General features: G+C 41.3%; 1 protein-coding gene across 4 annotated transcripts in view; it reads right to left on the reverse strand.

Annotated features, from left to right (window-relative positions):
* LOC131345923 (rho guanine nucleotide exchange factor TIAM2) overlaps window positions 1-19,636 on the reverse strand; it is a 46,111-nt gene that overhangs the window by 11,632 nt on the left and 14,843 nt on the right. For 2 of the 4 annotated variants that reach the window (XM_058379126.1, XM_058379123.1), the window contains exons 2-11: window positions 10,712-10,945; window positions 9,086-10,155; window positions 8,235-8,643; window positions 7,712-7,884; window positions 6,586-6,810; window positions 5,982-6,167; window positions 5,755-5,901; window positions 3,240-3,299; window positions 1,352-1,522; window positions 312-416 (exon numbers count right to left, since the gene is read on the reverse strand). In XM_058379126.1, coding sequence (XP_058235109.1) covers window positions 312-416; window positions 1,352-1,522; window positions 3,240-3,299; window positions 5,755-5,901; window positions 5,982-6,167; window positions 6,586-6,810; window positions 7,712-7,884; window positions 8,235-8,643; window positions 9,086-10,141 — 2,532 coding nt within the window. In that variant the 5' untranslated portion in view covers window positions 10,142-10,155; window positions 10,712-10,945. The remainder of the gene's footprint in view (window positions 1-311; window positions 417-1,351; window positions 1,523-3,239; window positions 3,300-5,754; window positions 5,902-5,981; window positions 6,168-6,585; window positions 6,811-7,711; window positions 7,885-8,234; window positions 8,644-9,085; window positions 10,156-10,711; window positions 10,946-19,636) is intronic. The other 2 variants (XM_058379125.1, XM_058379124.1) reach the window with 2 other exon arrangements.

Genomic DNA, 19,636 nt, shown 5'->3' on the forward strand with positions numbered 1-19,636 from the left:
GGGAATGAAAGCTGGCCCGTGTGATCCGATCCAACAGGCGAGCTACTGTTGATCAGACTGCTGAAGAAGTTAATGCTGGTTCTGAGCATCAGTGCATGACAGGTCAGGGCTGTTTCGGCGGCAATATTTGGCAGGTGGTCATAATGTTATGCTTGATCGGTGTAGACACACAACATAGACAGGTGTGAAGAGACCGAGTCATCATCTGTAAACAGCAGCTGCATCCGAACGTAGCAGCTCATGAATAAAACAGATGTTCCAGATGTGTATTACAGAAAAAATCATGGGTCTGAGTGTGTCGTAAAGCTTACCAGGTCTCTCAGTAAGTCTGAGTTTGAAGGAGTGCTGATCTCAACATCTGGACCTGAACGTCTCTTCACACGCAGATAATACTGCGTCGGGTCCAGCTGCTTCAACTACGCACACACACACGCACAGAAATGTTATTTTTGTATAACCTCTTTCTCTCTCTCCACACCTCACCTCACTTCACCTCACCTCATCAAACCTAACTACACACACCTCACCTCACTTCACTACACCTCAGCACACAGCACCGCACAACACCTCTACACACTATTGTGATAAAGAGTGTAGGCGTGTTGTGAGTCTTGGTATGAGTGTAGTGGTGCTGAGAGGTGTGGTGAAGTGAGTGTCAACACATGCACTCATAAAAATGAAAGACAATGAAAGAAATTAAAATTAAATGATATATAATTAAATAAATGATATATTATCAGTATATACGTATATATTGAAATGACATTAATATTACATTCAGTTGTTTTTCTCATGCAATAAAAATAACATCAATTATCATCTCTTATTTACATTTTCTCTCTCTCTCTCTCTTTCTTTCTGTCTGTCTCTTTCTCTCTCTCTCTCTCTCTCTGTCTTTCTCTCTCTTTCTCTCTCTCTCTCTGTCTTTCTCTCTCTCTCTCTCTCTCTCTCTCTCACACACACACACACACACACACACACCTCCAGTCTATGAAGAGGATCACTAAGCAGAGAAATTTTTTTATAGATCTATTCCTAACAAAATGTATTATATTATTAATTACTGTGACAAGGATAAAATAAATGTTCCAGTCACATTGCTAGAACGTCTGAAGAGACGTCCTGCGGCCTGCTAGCTAACCGACCAGCAAAAAAGATAAGAGGGACGTTATAAAAACAGGACACATAATTAAATATTGAAAGCTCTGGTGTAATTAAAACAGCTTAAGCTAATTTTATTCTTCTCAGCCATCCTCCTCGCAGCCTGGTTCACTTCAGCACAGATTCCGAACACGGCTGATTCGTTCAGAAGCTTTAAACCTTTCTGAAAGTTAATCAGATGATGGAGTACCTTGCAGGCTGAGGCGAGCACATCAGCTACGATGTAATCCTGTCTGACTGGAACACTGAGGACCTGCCTGTCAGGCATGCACACACACTGCAGGCTCTCAACGCTGCAGTCCCACACTCTGCCTTCAGGTGGCGCTGTAGGATGCAGTTTAGGAAAAGCGTCCAGTTGCTGCTGAACATGCAAGATAAGGAAACAAAAAAAAACATTTTTACAACTTTATATACCATTTTAATATTTTGACTTTTGATAAATGTATTTTGTAAAACATGCTGTGGATCAGGTGAGACAGGAAAATAAACAGATATAAAGAAAAAAATTAAAAGTGATGGCACATTTCATGCATTATTATTCTCCATGTATATTTACTGCATGAAAATGTTCCTATGAAACTTGGAATATAACTTATAATAAGAAATGAAGTTAATATATTACACTTATACTACACAAATGCTGTACTATCATATCCCCACTGCCACTGTGATTTCTCTGTATATTCATAATTTATAAAAATTTGTCAACAACAGTTGCCTTAATATTTATGGATTTTTTCCTTTCCATTCTTTATCTACATATACAGGCATGTGTTCAAAATATTCTACACTGAATTAAAATATCTACGAAAATCTGGAGCGTAGTAAAAGGCAATTGAAGAAAAAGAAAATAAAGGTCTTTTATATTTATTTATTTATTCTTTTACGTGACCTTTTTCTAAATGCATATCTAAAGTGAACATGACAGAAATAAAATTCTAGTTGACACAGACGATCAATTAAATAATCAATAATCAATATTATAAATATTATATATTTTTAAAAAGTAGTTAATGATATTGTTAGGCTTTCCGTTAAAAACAAATGCTTATTTTAGCATGTATGGAAAGGGATTTTTATGCATCAGCTTTGTATCTATCAAGTTTAAAGCTATTTTATTTCATTTTATTTTATTTTTTAAAGACTTTTTTGCACTTTATGAATTTGTTAGATTGTTAACAAGCTGCATTGCATCATTTTTGCTCTAAGTCAGAGAAATCAAAGAGAAATGAGGGGCTGGAAAAGGGTTTTTTAATTGTTATAAGCGAAAAGATAAATTTATTGTACTATAACTATAAATGTATAAAAACGAAAAAACCTACAAGCCTTTGTCCTTTAATAAAGAAAACATTGTGATCATTGGCGAATAGCTGTGGTATAAGAGGGAGGAATAAAGCTGTTTGGAATGTGCTGTTATAGGAAAATAATCATCTGGGTAGCAAGAGTAGCTGAGCTTCATGTTGCGCCGTCTCATTACGGCATTTCGGAAATTTCAAAGTATTCATGTGAAGGAGAATTGCCAATCAAAAGCCAATTGTTGCTCAGAGCAGCTTGGATTATATCCCAAATGAGTATGTTAAAATGGCTATATAGATGTAACGTGTCGAGCTGGTATCATGAGAATCCCTGTCTGTGAGCTTCATTATATTCACTAACAATAGGATTGTGATGAAATGAAAGCTAACTCCACCTCTATAGAGGTCTACACACACAGCCTGCAGCTTGTTTGCAAAGTAAAGTGTCAACAGATCAGCAGGCTTTTGGGACAGCTGTGCAAGCTCCGAAAGGGCGAAAAAGTCCTCCCCCACTGTTACCCACCCTCTCGTCTTCCCAGTTTCAGGGGATTAAAGGGGGTGGGAACCTCCCCTCACACATTATGAAGGAGCATTAGCATGTCAGATGGTGTAGGCTGGCACCTGGGCCTGGCACAGCATGGGCCTTCTTTAAAAGAATGTATAAAAAATGAATGAAAGATGAAAAAATTCAACTCCATCTGCTAGAAAGTCTACTGAGGGCAGCTGTAGACTTAGACAATGAATAAAAGTGAAAACACAACATCACTATGGTGCATGTAATACCTCTGAACTGCTCGGTGTTGGTGCACAACCAAGAGTTCCGCTGGAATGCCCTTCAAATACCTACAATATAAAAAGACAAACACATATCAAAATATATCCAAGGTAACATTCAGGCTCAAAAAAGTAACATGGCCTCTAGAGTTGCATTTAATTAAAAACCATAGAGCTGAGCCAGCTGCTTTTGATACTATTTAGATCCTGGATCGGAACAGAAAAGGCCTCTGAGGTTTGCAGAGAAATAATCAAAGGTCTGGGCGATGCTGTAATTACAGCTTAGAGAGGGTAGGCTAATGTGCCAGCCTCTGTCAGCCTACAAGCGAGAGCCACAGTCTCCCCTCGACCCAGACGCCCGCCGGGACGGCTCTGACTCGACCGTCATCTTCCACAAGGCTTCAACCAGAGACACGTTCTAACCACACACTGATCTACCACAGCCAGAATCAGAGCAGCATCAACAACTGATACACAAACTGAAACCTGCTTCTGGAAATACTGAAGAGTGGAACACAGAGCTTTAGATGTCCTGTATTTACACAATAAAGAAAGATGGAAGGATAGGTAGAGTAGATAGATCTTGTAGGCTAATAAATGAATGGGTAAATAAATGAAGATTAGGTCAATAGGGGATGGATAGAGGAGTGATAGAGGATGCATAAATAAATGATGGCTGGGTGGCTGTCTGTCTGGCTGAATGGATGGATAGATGGATGGATGGAGAGATAAATGGATGGATGGATGGACAGACGGATAGATAGATGGATGACTGGATGAATGAATGGATTGTTAGATTAACTAGTGAGATTTTTGGGGCTGATTTATGGATGAACTAATAGATGAATTGATGAATAAATGGAAAAGCTTGGATGGCTGGATGGATGGATGGATAAATAGATAGATAAATGGATGGATAAATAGATGGATTGGATGGATGGATTAACAACTAGAAAAACAATGAATGGTTAGACAGATGGACAGAGAGATAGATTAGATATATATGTGATGGGGGAAGAGGATAAGTGTGTATTGATTAGTGATTGTGTAAAAGGGCATTAGCCATTCAGAGTGATGCAGCATTTCATTTAAAACCATTGCACTGCTGGGAGGTCAGTGACACTGACTCACCTCAGCTCCATCCTCATGGCCTTCTGGAAATAATCAGCCTAACTCCCCCAGCCCCCATTCCTCTGTCTGTTACTGAAGCTGAGTGAAGTAGACTTCAGACGACAGGAGCGTTTTCCAGCTGTCTGATATTTAAGCGGACAGTGCGGTTTTACACAAACCTTTTGTTTCTCTGCTGCTCTCCAGCTTGCAGCAATTAAGCACGTGGTTTATGGTAACTCCGCGCCAGAGGGGTGCATTATTAGGGGTCGTTTGGCCGAGATTATGCAGCTTTGGGTCATTAGACGGCTGGAAGACCTGAGCAGTCTCCTCTGATCACATGTGATTCAGGCAGTGAGAACTGTGTATGTGGATTTAGAGCCACTGATTTGCGTTAAGCTAAAGTAAACAGCAGAGGCTTGCCTGCCATTTGACGTCCATGTGAGTGTTGATGAGAGCAGGAACAGCAGTTTGTTTTGACCGCTGGGATGAACATAATAGCTTTTCCTCACCTGACAGCTCAGCAAAAGTAGCAATTGTTCTGTGCGAAGGATCAGCAAGTGGACAAAACAGCTGTAACGTGATACACAAACACTGTTTTTTCTCTAAAGCTGGGTTTTGGATTTTGGTTTATGTTTGAACCATTTACTTGCATAATCCCTGCAGAAGTCCTGTGTAAAACTGGTTGAAAAAGGAATAGTTTGTCCTGCCCTGGAGGTGCATTGCTTACTCTTTTGAACATAGATCAGTTTTAACTGATCTATTAACCTTAACTGATGAAGGTAATACTTACAAGATTTCACCAAGGTTAGCCCTGTCCAATTTACATTAAAAGACCAAATCAAACGAAAGTCTAAACGAAAAAACAAAAACATTAACAAAAAGAAAAATTTGAAAACATTTAGATTAAATCCCCAGTCACAGTCCCACTGGGAAATGAAGCAGTAGTTTCCCAAAACTCTACTACAGTCCAAAATCTGCAATGCCCCAACACACACATTAGCAATGCCTTAGTAATTATCCAGATGAAATTCTGGAAGCTAAACAGTGAGAGAAAAACTAGTAGGGAGAGAAGTCTGTAGGTCACGCCTTCTAACCAGTGTTAATGTGCATTCCAAGAACCAGCATTTTTGAACAGATTTACTAACCGGTATTAAAACAAAGGGGCTTCAGAAACGTGCCACTGGGGCATGGGCCAAGCAGTCAGTCCTAAAGATCTGTTTATACAGGTGATGAAGAAAAAAAGGCAAATGCCAAATGTTTTTTCCATAGTCGGAATCAGTGGTTGTGTGCATGCGGTGCAAGCAGTGATACTGCACTGGCATCAGAGAAACATCAGGATGCTCTCGCTCTCTGTATATATAGCTTTTCTGTAGATGTGAACGTGTTTAGAAACGAATGGGTGATTTTGCCTTACCTGGGACAGAGACTGTCTCTTTTCATGATTGCGTCTACTCAGGCTGTCCAGGCCTTTCTGAGAGGAAAAGATTCCTCGCTTGCTCCGTGCGGCCCGAGACTGAGAACGTGAACGCCTCTTCAAACTGGCCTCATCACGAGTACACATCTTACACACAAAAACATACTTTTAGACCATGTGAAAACAACTTTCTAAATTGTAGGTTATATCCCATCTAGACTACTCACCAAAGCATGAAAAGATGAGACAGAGAAAATCCCCAGACGTCCGAGTGCTATCTTTGACTGACGTGAAGCTACGGCTAACAGGTTCTTGGGATTGGGCTGCTCTGAACCCTGCAGGCTAGCCAGGTAGCATCTCATGCGGAAAAGCTCCATGTTGAACTTCTCCAGATTTTGCTCCCACTGCTGGATCTGCAAAAAATATCTAGGTTAAATGTGGCTTTTGATGACCACTTAAAGGAAAAAGCATTGACAAACTGACTTCGAGAGCAGTGCCTGGTGTCATTTTGATGGTATAATACACAGTCATTAATTTAGCAAAGATAAATTGCATTTATGAGTCTCAAACACTCAGATCTGCAGCAGATATTTATTCTATCATATATTACCTTTTAATACACTTCTTAGTAATAGTTCAAATGTTAAATGGCTTGCAAGTAAATATAGAAACCATGCCTGTACACCCAATGATTAAACACTTACATTAAGTATTATTAGACACCTAGCTGGACATCATTCCAAGTTCCTGACTTCCTTCTGATTATACTGTATACCTACTAAATCTATAGCAAAGATGCAGGAGCTAAAAAAAATCTTCCAAGATCCTAACCTGTCCCTCCACAGCCTTCCTGTTCTTCTGGTCAGTAATGACGGACAGCTGCAGCTCAGCCATTTTCTTCATTTTGCTATCCATGTCGATCTTCTGCAATAGGGTTCTGCTCTGGTTCCTCAACAGCCGCAAAGTGTCCTCTTTGCCCTGACGCTTGGCCAAGTGTGAGGCGCTTGCTGAGTGGATGGCTGTTACCCAGTTCTCCACATCTGTCTGATTTGAAGCCTGAAGGAGGAGAAACACAGCCGAGCGGGTTATGGACAGCCATGTGGGCTCCGTATATAAACCATTATAGTCAGATCGCTTTCAGAATAAGGGAACAACATCCAACTCTGGCACCCCTTTGACTCTGACTCCAACCCTGTGGTCCAATATTATTTTAACATCTCCCTCTGTTGGAATCCTTAATCCAATCTTTAAGCAGTTTTCTCCTTTACCCCAAAGGAACCTTTCAAGTTTCAATTAGCAAATTCAGGCCACGTAACACTGATTCATCAAGAGAAGGGGGTTGGACACATGGACATGGGGGAATATCTAAATGGATTTGGATTTCTTGATGAAGGTTAGCCTTATCTTCTGTTATGAAATGATCTTTCCATTGTAGAACATCTACGTCAAGCAATTAATTATCTACCAGTGAAGCAAATTTTATGGACTTATGGACTAGCTTCGGGTGTCTTTAAACAGAAAGCTGAAATGGTTAGCACAATAGAGCTTTCTTTTCCACACATGGAAAAAAAACAAAAGTTATTCAGCCAAATGAAAAAAACAAAACAAACAGACGAATATACATAACCCTCCGGTTCAGACATGTGCTGCCAATTTTTCATTACCATGCAGTTTACCAAGATATAGTTATGAAACTGGCAATGAGGGAACATATTATGTAGACCAACATGGTCATTATGAGCTAGAACAGCAACACATAAAATGCATTCCTGGGCATAATGTGGTTTCTGCACACAGCACTGCTACAAGTTAGCACACAATCTGATCTATTATAAGACACGAGAATACTTCATGAGTGTTCTATGGTATGTGCTGACTACAAATACAAACATGTATCATCATATGTGTTGCTTTTGGATATGTGCATCTGCCAAATGCCGTAAATGTAAATGCAAACCTGAAAAAGGTAGACGTCGCCGTAAGCATTGCTCAAACAGAACACATTTTCCTTCTTTGGATGTTCAGGCACGGCCTGCACAATGCTGTCCTCGGCAAGCAGGACATAGCGTGGAGACATTTCCTGCTCTGGGCCGCTTTTCCCATCAGCCTCACTAAGTAGGAGCATGCAGCCTGTTGGAGGACAAAGTGTTACAGGAAATGATGGTACTGTTCTGACTGTAATATAATCAAACGTTTCCACAGTTTTTATCCAGTTTGCCTGTCAAAGCGACTACCTGGCTCTTCCTAACTTATGAGAGCTACCAACTATGGAGAGTAAAGACTAGCATGTTCTTACTCTTCATGGGGAGAGTAAAATGCCTTCCCTTCCACCCTGAGTACTCTTAGACTCCAGGACATGAATAGCTGTAGCAACCTCATGATTTTGCTCATGACCTTACGGTGAACATGTTTCTGTTGTACTAAACTGGAGGTGGTTTAAACCTGTAACAATAACATTCTAGTCAGGGCTGCAGGCTCACCTTTAAGCGTAACCCAATATTGCCTCCACCTGCGGCGTGCCACCAGCTCCAGCTTGCGCTCTTTATGCAGGCTGAGAAGTGGTTTGAAGGCAAGTCGTCCTGCCCTCCGCACCACCCCCTGTTCCTTCTCAAACAGCAGCTCCATCTGCTCCAGAGAGCTCAGAGACCCACTGCTGCTCTCAGCCTGCTCACCCTCGACCTCTTCCCACTCCTGGAAAGCATCACCCATTTCCAGTTCCTGCATGAAGTTCTCGTAGACGTTCTGGTTCTGCTGCGTATATGGCTCTGTTAGAGAGCAGGCTGAGCGTGTCTGGCTGTTCAAGAGATTCCAGCATGGGTCACCAGCCATCAGCTGGACACTGGAATCACCCACCAGGACATCACCACTGCTGAAGGTTTCTGAAGGCTCCTGAGAAGAGGATGATGAAAAACACACTGGATTACATGATGAAGTGCTAAAGAGAAGTGTAAACATCAATACACACTTTTAGGACAAGTTCAGCGCTACACAGGGTTGGCTTTCAAACATTCTGGTCGTGTTTAAAAGGGGTCAGTTACAAAAGTGTTAAATATGTCATGAAAAATATGAATATGAAGGTCAGTCTCATCTGTGAATATCCACTCATGCATCCCATCAGTTAGAAATTACAAAACTAATCTTAAAAGCGCTTTTACCCCCACCCAAGGTAGCCTGAGCTTGTGCCAAAATTGCATGCAGATGTGAAACCTTCATTCATCTTAAGCCATGTATGCACAAACTGTTATTATTGAGCAGATAAAAGCACAAGGGGCAAGCCCGCACTGTGTTTTACCTTTGCCCATATCAGCCTTTTAGAGTCTTTTATTCTCACCTGCAGTCTCCGTTTCTTCCTGCTTAAACTTCCAGTCCAGTCGCTAATTCGGCGGATCCGGCTCTTGAGCGAGTCCTTTCTAGAATTAACATCACCACCACCTGATTTTCTGCATGGCAGTGTAAGGGAGGTAAAGGGTTGGTTTTCTTGGCTCACTTCTTTAGTAGTGGAATTGAGGTGAGGAGGATTCTGGACCTGGTCTTCAGGAAGGATGCCAATCGTTGGAAAAGGTCCGGTCAAGTTTGGGTTAACGTAAACGTTACTGAAAGAGTTTGATGCAATGTCTTTCTGCTCTATGTGAAGTAAAACTGAGTCTCCGATACCACTGTCTTCCTCTGTGCATCCAGGAGAACAGGTGGTATAGCCAGTGGTTCTGTTTCCTGTCACCTGACACAGGATCTCATCGGCATGGCATTCCATAGCAGAAGGTGGGCAGCTTATATCCTCTGTACGGGTGGAGGAGAGTGTAGTGTAGCCACTGCTGTCATCCGAAGGCTGGTTACCGGTGAAAACATTGTCACAGAGCTCTGTGGCAGCACCCCATGGAGAGTCATACCAGGATTCCTCCGAACTTATAGATGAACCTTTACTGTCCCTCAAGGTTGAGTCCATAGGTGCAGCACAGAGCTCATTGTCCACACCTCTCCTTCCATTGGTAAATTCCACCCTCAAGCTACCATCCCCACTTAAGAGCACCTTGGGACTGCTCTTTTTTGGAGGAACTTCAGAGTCTGAGCATCTTATAGAAGTATGAGTGTATCGACAATTCCCACTTGCCATGAGTGGCCCATGGTCCCAGTTGTTGCTCTGCGGAGAACTGGGATGCTGTGCATCAATGTAGTCATAGTGGTAGGAGACATAAGGCTGGCTACCTTTGTGCTGGTTAAGGCAGTTTCTGGAGGATGCACGAGTCTTAGAGGCTGAAGCTCCTCCTGTGTTCCTCCACCAGCTATGGGGGGAGACGACTTCCTCTTTGGACGAGTGCAACTTCAACGAGCACGGCCGTGACTTGCCAGGAATGATGAAGCCGCTGTGCTGACTGTCTGTATTTCCCATTATGATCTGTAAGACTAAACAGAATGGCAATGTTGAGGAACTGGATGTGCTAGGGATGTGATTGTCTTTTTCCAGATTACATAACACACAACAATTAGAGAATTTCTCTTTTCTAGTACTGACACTTAGAATATTGGCCAATATGAACAATACTTTGCTCCCTACTAAGCTTACACTGAATGGGTTTTAATTCAAACACTACACTTAAGATGAACAAACAGTTCAAACACTTGTCTACTCTACAGGAAGAAATGGACAGACATTAACATTTAGTGATGCACACAAAACTGCAGTTTTGTCTTTATTCAAACTCGTACAAATGTGCACAAATGCATGCAAAGTAATATCATTTTAAATACAACACTTCCAGTAATACATAATTATGCCAAGCTGTTCTCAGTTAAAACCAAAAAAACCCACAACTTAGAAAATAGACTAACATATACAATAATTAGCATGTTATGATAGCATCATATCAGATTCAGTCTTTTTTACCTCCAGTATTCCACTTTAGTCTGTTAGTGATACTGGATATAACAGATAGATGTACAAGTAACAAGTTTCTATTACCAGTTGTGATGCTGCTCCTCAGGATAAACAAGAATAATCCTTCATATTCCTTAAATGCTATTTCCTTTTCGTCCTCCTAGCAGTCCTCTTGTCATTACCATTCCCTATAATCCTTTGTGCAATTCTCCGCTCATTCAGTTCTCCGTTCTGGGTCTCTTCTTTCTTCCTCCCTGTTTCTCCCTCCGACGTTCTGTGTCTCTCTACTCCAGCTGTCCTGCGGTCTCGCTTGCTCATCTGTGGGGAAACAGATGAGGGTGGAGCGTGTGTCAGAAACACAGCCAGCCCTTGTGTGTGTGTGTGTGTGTGTGTGTGTGCCGTGCGGTGGGAACCCCCTCCTCCTCCTCCTCATCCCAAATCCAAACAGCCCTCATGCTTTCCTCTGGCTGTGCCGCGTTCCATGACGTACCGCTACAAGGCTTTACAAGAACAGACTTCATTTTGACCCACTGTTTATTTTTGGTCATGGAAATTCCAAACAATTTTCATTCATTTTCTGGCGACTGTAACCATAATGGCTGCAGGGTAATGGGATACTTCCAAACAAGGCTGCATGTGATGCTGTCATGAAAACACTGGATATCCAAGATGTACTTTTGTCCTCTGAATTGAATTGGAATCTATTTAGCTTTTGTCACTTTGGTATTAATAAGTGAAGGACATGTCTGTGGCTGCTGGGGGTTGTTCTTGTATCTTGTAGAGTGCAGCTGCAGCCAAGCACACCAACACCCATCCTTCCTCTGAACACATCCGCGACCTCTGACCCCCAAGTGAGCTTGTGTGAATGGAAGTGTCCTGCGCCATACACACAGACTGCTCAATGAAACAGACGACTGGTTACAACTCAAAGGAGGCGTATTGGTGCTTCGTATTATATTAAAGTAGTGTGATGCAATGGAGCACGGAGACCTTTTCAGATAGCGGCTGCCAGAAAGCGACCAGTGAGATGACCTGGTTTCAGACGTCAGGGATCGCAGAAAGGCGGAACGGGAGCATTGTGGGATGTCTGTTCCTTCCCCTCACAGACCAGATGATCTGAATATTCTGAATGGCTACGTGCCACTTGCTGAATCCTTTGTGTGTGTCTTGGCCTCAGTGGCCATCTGCTGCCTCGATGAGGCACTCAATCACCTCCGACCCCCAACAACCTCAGAGCCCTGAGACTGCATTGGAATGCAGAAAGGCTGACACGATAAGCGACATTTGGACAGATGATGCTGTCTGATGGGTCAAATGCACTTGTTGAGCTTCTATGCAAGAATTCCATCTGCTCTTGACATTGTGAATACAAGAGATGTTACCGAGAGCAGCAAAGGCATAGATGTGTTATGTAAGGAACAGAACGCTTTGAGGGGCATGTGGTAATGTGATGAAGCCCGGTTCATAAACAATTCATAAATAAACTTTCTATAAATTCATTTGGTTTAGATTAAAGTGGAGTTTTATACAAGTCTACTATAGAAACAACAATGCATTAGAGTGAGCCCATTAATATAACCCGTGATTTGCTTTGCAGCCAGAACTATTGTCAGAGCTGCTGTTTTAAAACACTAATCAATACCTTCCAACCAATCAGATTCAAGAATTTAAAAGCTGTTGAATAATACTAAAACTACATATCTGATGAGATTTATCTTGGAAAGTGATTTTCCATATGCTGGTCCCTTTTTATAGAACAAGTTTAGGGGAAAACATGGCCCAAATGGAAAAGGACACGCGCTGGAAAGTTTATGATTTAGTGCACGATCTAAAAGAATGGAAGGAACAATTAAAATCGTGATGCATCTCCTCGAGTGGAACAGGAAGTTGGAAGTTGGAAGTTGGAGTTACGTTGTGGATTGGGGAAAAACAGAAGCACCTCGCTTCCCATGAGACTGTAAATCTTTCAAAGGACGCACACACTCATAAACGTCAATACACACTTTCCGAAACCTATTCCCACTTGCATGGTGTGCGTAACGAGTTCTGCAGTCTGAGCCTCAAAGACAACTCAAAATGAATATATGTATTTTCCTTAAAAAAAAACCCAAAATACTTAGCAGCAACTATTGCTGAAACTTGGATTGTTTTTGGTGGTGGCAGAAGGATGAAAAAGTGGGGGGATCAGCACTGGTGGTTATGGCAGCTGGTCACCTGGGAACCATCATATGACTAGGCCTCTTGTTTGGATCAGCATACCACAGCTAGCAGCTCCACACCGCTGCCTTTATTCAACCATAGCAAGATGGAGAGATGGAGGGAGATGAGAACAATACAGAGCACTTGTTGCTGGCTCTGAGTGTTGAGGTGCGATTACTTGATAAAAGCGCTGGTTTGGATCAAAGTGGAAAAGGAGAATGAAAAGAGCATTCCTGAGAACAGTGCTGCACAATTTGTTTTTTGTATTTGACAATAGTTTCAGTGTCAACCACAGAGCAGTAAAAATTCTGGCTGCAAATCTGTTTAGATGAAAACTAGTGATGAAATGTGACTGGGCTATGTTCTGTCAGAAGCAGCCAAAATACTGAAACTAGCCAGACCATCAGACCTAAAAAACACAACAGCCCTGGAGTCAGTAGGGCACATCAGGTTTCTAACAAACATTGTGGCCTAGCACTGGTATAAGTCTGTGGCGTCAAACATAATGTTGAATGTCACCAAAGATGGAAAGTGAGGCTACTGGTTTTAAATACAAATATACCACATCACTGACTCCAATGTAAAAGAAAGACTCAACTGGTTTAAAGGCAACCTACTGGCAGTTACTTTAGATCTTATTTGGTGTACATCACACTGACATCCCCATGCATCAGTCTGAATGAATTCCGATTGATTTGTTTGTGTATAAATATTTCTTTTCGGCTCTGCACTTGGTTTACGTGTACATTACACGTAATCTTAGCTTAATTGATATGAATGCAAGTATACCCATTAATCAACTGTCAGTGTCAGTGCTACCATAAACAAAAATCCTGTGAATGAGTTCTGTTAAATGTAACAAGCAGCTACTGTTAGAGAGTAGTGTTTTCAATACCTTTGCTTAATTTTTTTTTTCTGTTTCCTTAACTGCTTTATCCAGGTTTGGGGTGTGGTAGATCCAACGCCTATCCCAGGAACCAGGGGTGCAGGAGAACGATTAACACACTACTCACACCTTGAGGAAATTTAGTATAGCCAATACCACTCCCAGTAATTTTAGGTGATGGAGGAAACTGGAGAAACCAGAGGAAGCCAATACAGCTGGATTAATGATGGATTATTGGGTTGCCATTACAACCCTATTGACAGAAGATTAACCAGCACAGAGGTTACACAGCGAGCAAACTACACTATAAAAGCAGAACAAAAAGACATACAAGTCAGCAACATGATACCTGACACCATCCGCTTCTTCAGCAATATCATGACAGGAAAGTGGCCGTATTGTCACAGAACAATCTGGAGAGGAAGGAAAGAGCTGCGCATTGGGGGGAGTCTGGATCAGACTCACAGGAAAGACTGCTTTTTGGGGCAAAGGACTGAGTCTAAATGCACCGCACTGCTTCCAATGGAGATAGAAATGGAATGATAAAGCACAGCTCAAGTAAGGGTAATGGTTTTGGGGCACAGGAAGTCAGACTGTGCCTGTTTCCTCCTGCTGCCTGAGAGGAGCCGTTATAGTCCGTCTATGCGGGTAGACGGGTGGAGCTCTGCTTCGTCCAGGTGGGGAGGAGAACAGGACTGGGTGGGTCCCTACAGCTGCTTCCTTTTAGTCATATAAGCTATTTTTTTTCCTTTTCCTCCATAAACATGAACGCATAGCAAAGTGAGCACCTTGAAAGGTCTTTTGTTTCTCCTTGACCCAGTTCGTCTACACATCAGGTTTGGAGAGCATGAGAAAGCACAACACTCATCTTGTACAGTGTGGTAGTGTTCTAGTAATACGTTTAACCTCTATGAACTCTCTGAGTGTGTTTTAGGCTGCCATTTCCCAGAATGGTAATCTTCATGATTGAAGACCTGCTGATTTTTCAATTAGGTGTGGCATTTAATAAAATATTTGCATGTCTCCTCCCTGATTAAACGGTCCCAACTTACCTCCGTCACTCATTTAACTCCATACCATTCTCACTACGTTATGTCTAATAGATGAAGTATACATACAGAAGATTACACCATATTTTATCTACTATAAAACAAGGACAGAGGTAATACAATACATCTATATTGTACATTTACGATACATAGACATGGAATTGCTTATCCAGTGTGAATCACATAGACGAGACATAGACAAGGTCTGGAATTTCACCTTTTGGTCAAATGACTCCTTTGAAACAAGATAATGTAATGAGTCATTTATCTCCTCTGCCTGCCTCTGGTGTAAGTTAGGTTTATTAAGTTGAACCGTGGGACATTATCAAGTTAGATCATGCGACAGTTTCTAATCTTAGGCCTCTCTGTGAATCAAATTGACCTCTGAATTAAACTCCTGTGTCTGAATGATGTTCACAGTTCATTATGTGCCTCATTACAGATTCACACCTGGTGAGATTTAGACATTAGTGCCTCAGCTCCTATTGCTTTCCCAACTTTCCCTTCACACTGCATGGTGGGAAATCCTCCTTTATTCATTTCTCTTTGTTCTTAAGGAAAGCGGGAAGGGAAAGCGCAATACCGAGGCGAGTGCCTGGCGCAGGTCAAACCATTCAGCCTGCAGATGCAACGGCACCACGCAGACCCCTTGGCACAGCCGCCATCCATCAACGCCAACTAAGATTAAACGCCAATGGAGATCATCATGCACCACCGCTGTGTTCTGGGCATGATAGGTCATGGCGCTGAGCAGACACAGAGCTGTTTATACAGTCTCGCTCTACCACCAACAACCATCCTCATTACTCATCACTAACTCATCACAGGACATTTCTATTAAAAAAATACATTACTATTTAAAACTCAGATGACTAATAAAACCCTCACAACTCTGACACTGATCATGTTTCAGAGAGAGTGTGAAAAAGTAAACGCACCCTGGCATCAGCACTCAGCGAAAAGTGGCACATTGCTCTGAAATTCACTGTGATAAAGTGCAGTGAGGAAGTGAGCGTCTTTTAACTTCCTCACACTTTTTAAAATTAAGTCTGCGCTCATTTACACACACGTGTGCACACATGTACACACACTCTAACACACACGGCTAAACACAAACTACAAGCTAAATTCTACAAGCTAAATACAAGCTAAACACACGGCTAAATACTAAATACAAAAGGCCTTACATGAGGCTTACGTTTCCACTGATTCTGAATGAAAACTGACTTGCACTTGACATAGGATAAGAAAACAGTTATAACGACTTAAAAGACAGCACAAATATAAGCCACGTTTTTTCTTATAACTATGTAATTACACATGCACTACATATGTAATTACAGCTAACGTCAATACTGTCACAGATGGATTACAGCCATACTCATGTATCAATATCAGTGGCTTATAAATAAAGAAATATATGACAGCGGCTGTAATAGTTTTATTTAAATGATCATATTATTTCCTCCCATACAGCTGATGAATTCTTACTCCTGATTACTAAATAATCAGAAGGTATTCATTCGTTTTTTCACAGATTTGGCTGTAATCTATATCGCCTGTTTACATAAATGTGCTCCTTCAAATACTTTATCGGTTCTATAATAAATATGATTAGATGGTTCACATAATCTAAGCCGAATATTAAAACACACTAAAAATGTGTATAGCTGTTACTATGGTGAAGTTTATTTAGCATTTTTGTTTCATGTGGTACTACGTAGCATTGTTTTACATTTACAATTACATTGTTCCTACGTAGCTAAGATAAGGTACAAAGACGATCAAAAATAAAAACCAGCACGTCAAACCGTCATGTAACACCTGCCAATAAACCTTTATGTACTAACACGAGCGGAAGCCGTAACATGGGTGTATTTACAGAAGGTGTGCTCCTGTGATCCTGTGCACACACATATAAAAGATAGCTGTTTGTATATTTCTGCATTTATAACTTTGCAGGCATTAGAATATTATGCATAATATAAATAAAGTGGCTCTGTTTGGTCTGACTGATGATTTATACTCCATAAAGAGTGCAGTGGAATAACACACAATTATTTACACAATATCACACGAGCAGGAGCAGTTACATGAACATCGTCACAGCTGGGATTTGGTATAGAGTCCTATGAACGAAAAAATGAATATTGAGCGACTTTAATATTGAGTAAAAAAAATATAATATAGCCAAATGTTTGTTTATCCTAAATGTTTGGCCGTCCTTTCTTCCTTTAGCAGTATTAAAGGAAGGTGGATGTAAATGCAGGCTATTTATTACATAAGGTTGAAACCTACAACCAAAAACATGAAAACTAGACCCATTAACATGAACTGTGGATGTGAGGCAAAAAAAATTCAGAACAATACTGTGGCACATATGACAACGAACGACAATAAAACAGAAGCTTGAGGACAATAATCTGAAATGCTAGAACTTAGATAGTGATGCTAATAACGTTGGAACAGGAAGCGATAGCGATATGTGACGTGATGAGGATGATGGGTAGTGTAGCTCTGTGGAACTACCACGACATTAGAGACTCCTTTAATAAATGTTCCAAATATACCTCTCCTGACTGAAAACTTTTTCAGTTATATGCCATGTCCCAACAAATCCCTGTCAATGAGCCGTTACTAGAGAAACTAGACTGTATTAAAGCAAGTGCATTAATATATGTTACAGCTAGTTAACCCTAACCCGAGAATTAATCAGCACCTTTGGATTTGAGAATTCAGTTGTACTGGGGTATAAGTAATGCATAAAAGTCAAAGTTTAAAGCTGAGCAATCAATCAACTGTTTATATAACTAAACCTACCCAGTGGAGCCCAGGCCATATCCACCAATTGTGCTGTGTGTATGTGTGTGTGTGTTTTACTCCTTGTGTATATGTCTTCAATTTACTCCCTGTGTCTTTCCGTGTGTGTGTGTGTGTGTGTGTGTGTGATGTACCAGAACCATTTTCCTTTCACTCTAAACTGTGTATTTTTGTACATTTCTCACTTTCATGCCTCTCACACTCTCGTTGTGTGTGTGTGTTTATCGCTATGTTTGTCCCCCTATGTTTCTCACTCTTCTTTTTTCACTTTCTATTTCTCTCTCTTTCTCTGTTTCCGTGTCTCTTTCTGTAACGTCTTCCTCTGTTTCTGGCTGAAATCCTTTCTCTTGCGGATGTCTCTCTCTCCCTTTCTCTCTCTCTCTTTGTGTGTCTTTCTCTTTCTGAGTCCCTCTCTGTCTTCCTCGTATAAAAATTCACATGAAACACACACTTCCTTTGGCACCACTCTGTGCTTTCCTTCCAGGAAACTCGGTGCCTTTCTTTAAGCTTGCAATGCTCCTACAAGCATCAGAAAAGTCTACACAAAGACCTGACAGCATATACACACACATAAAACACAGAGGATGACAGCATTATACCTCAAACATCCACGTCAAACTTTCAGTTGGAAATAGATTCTGCAGACACACCCTGGCCTGCCCCGTCCGCCCGCCCACTTCTAACTTTCAGCTGTTTTGATGTCCAGCCATTCTCCTCCCTGCACTTTCTCCTCCCTGTGCGTTCTTCTGCAAGTCAGAGGAACATGTAAACAGGACAGAAACAGATCAAAACATGGCCCTCGTGCTCTTGCGTAACTGTGAGTGAGGACGGAACTTGAGCTCTTCACCACAAAAACCTGACCTCAGCTTTGGGAATTTAAGAGCCGTGCCTCTTATGTAACAGCTGAGGCGGAGTACTGCAGGAAAACAATGATGGATGAAGCAGAAGCAGTGCGATACTTTATTATAAGTTACATTTTATGAGGCTCTGTATATGACACTGTAAAGGAAATGAACAGAGCATGTCTGAAAACCCGTGCTGGATTTCCTTAGAAGGCAATGACGACTTTCTGGGAAAGGATATGACATGATAACTGTATCATCTTCACACGGATGTGTTTTGTACAGTTCGGATTTATATAATGCCTCTTGGTGCATCTTTATATCTTTTCTCTTGTACAACACTTGCAGCTGACCTGATGCTACGCATTTCCTTTTCCTTTTCTTCCCTATCATCTGACTAGAGACTGAAGCCTAACACATGCTCTGACTTAGCCATGTTCATGCTTTGTAACTGCTGCTCATTCTGCATCACAGGGTAGTGTAACACTCACCCTTCACATGCATGAGCTCACAGACACCCACGACTGTCTACTGTCACTGTGAGTGACTAAGCAGAGAATATGCCATCCTTCTTACACAGGGAATACAGCCAATTTTTGCTCTCCGGAGTCTTGGCAGTGGATGTCTGTGGCACCATCAGGACCCAAACTCTCAGTGCTGTGGCAAACTTTTTTCTGTTTCTAATTAATGTTAAATTAATTGAAAGCTTTGCCAGTTTTTCAAGAGTTCTCTGTTGCTGGACTATCATTTTTCCTCCAACTGAATTGAAAACTTGTGTTATCATTTGGCTGTTTGTTGCCTTTCCTATGCACAAGTTTATTTTGCTCTACAATATGCTCAAACAGTTGCATGTGAATCTGAGGGTGCAGGTCTGAGCTCAAATCTACAAAACTGTACTAGGTTTAGCTTCTTTCACTGTGAACACTGTGAACTATACCTATGTATTAGTAGACAGGTGACAAAAATCTATAGGTTGCTACAAACTAATTTAATTTTCATTATAAAATGATGACATTGTATTTGAATTGCTTTATTTCTTCAAATCTGGAATCAAGATGCATGTAAAGGCATTTTTGTTCCTCATCTCAAATGTTCAGGCGGATTAAATAGTTAAAACAACCAAATCTCTATCCATAATAAAGACTTGGTTTCTGCACTTGGTGCTTTAGGGGGATACTTCATCCAGTATGAGTTGAGGGGTGCCAATAATTTT

Source organism: Hemibagrus wyckioides, linkage group LG25, assembly GCF_019097595.1.
Source record: "Hemibagrus wyckioides isolate EC202008001 linkage group LG25, SWU_Hwy_1.0, whole genome shotgun sequence".
Classification (NCBI taxonomy): domain Eukaryota; kingdom Metazoa; phylum Chordata; class Actinopteri; order Siluriformes; family Bagridae; genus Hemibagrus; species Hemibagrus wyckioides.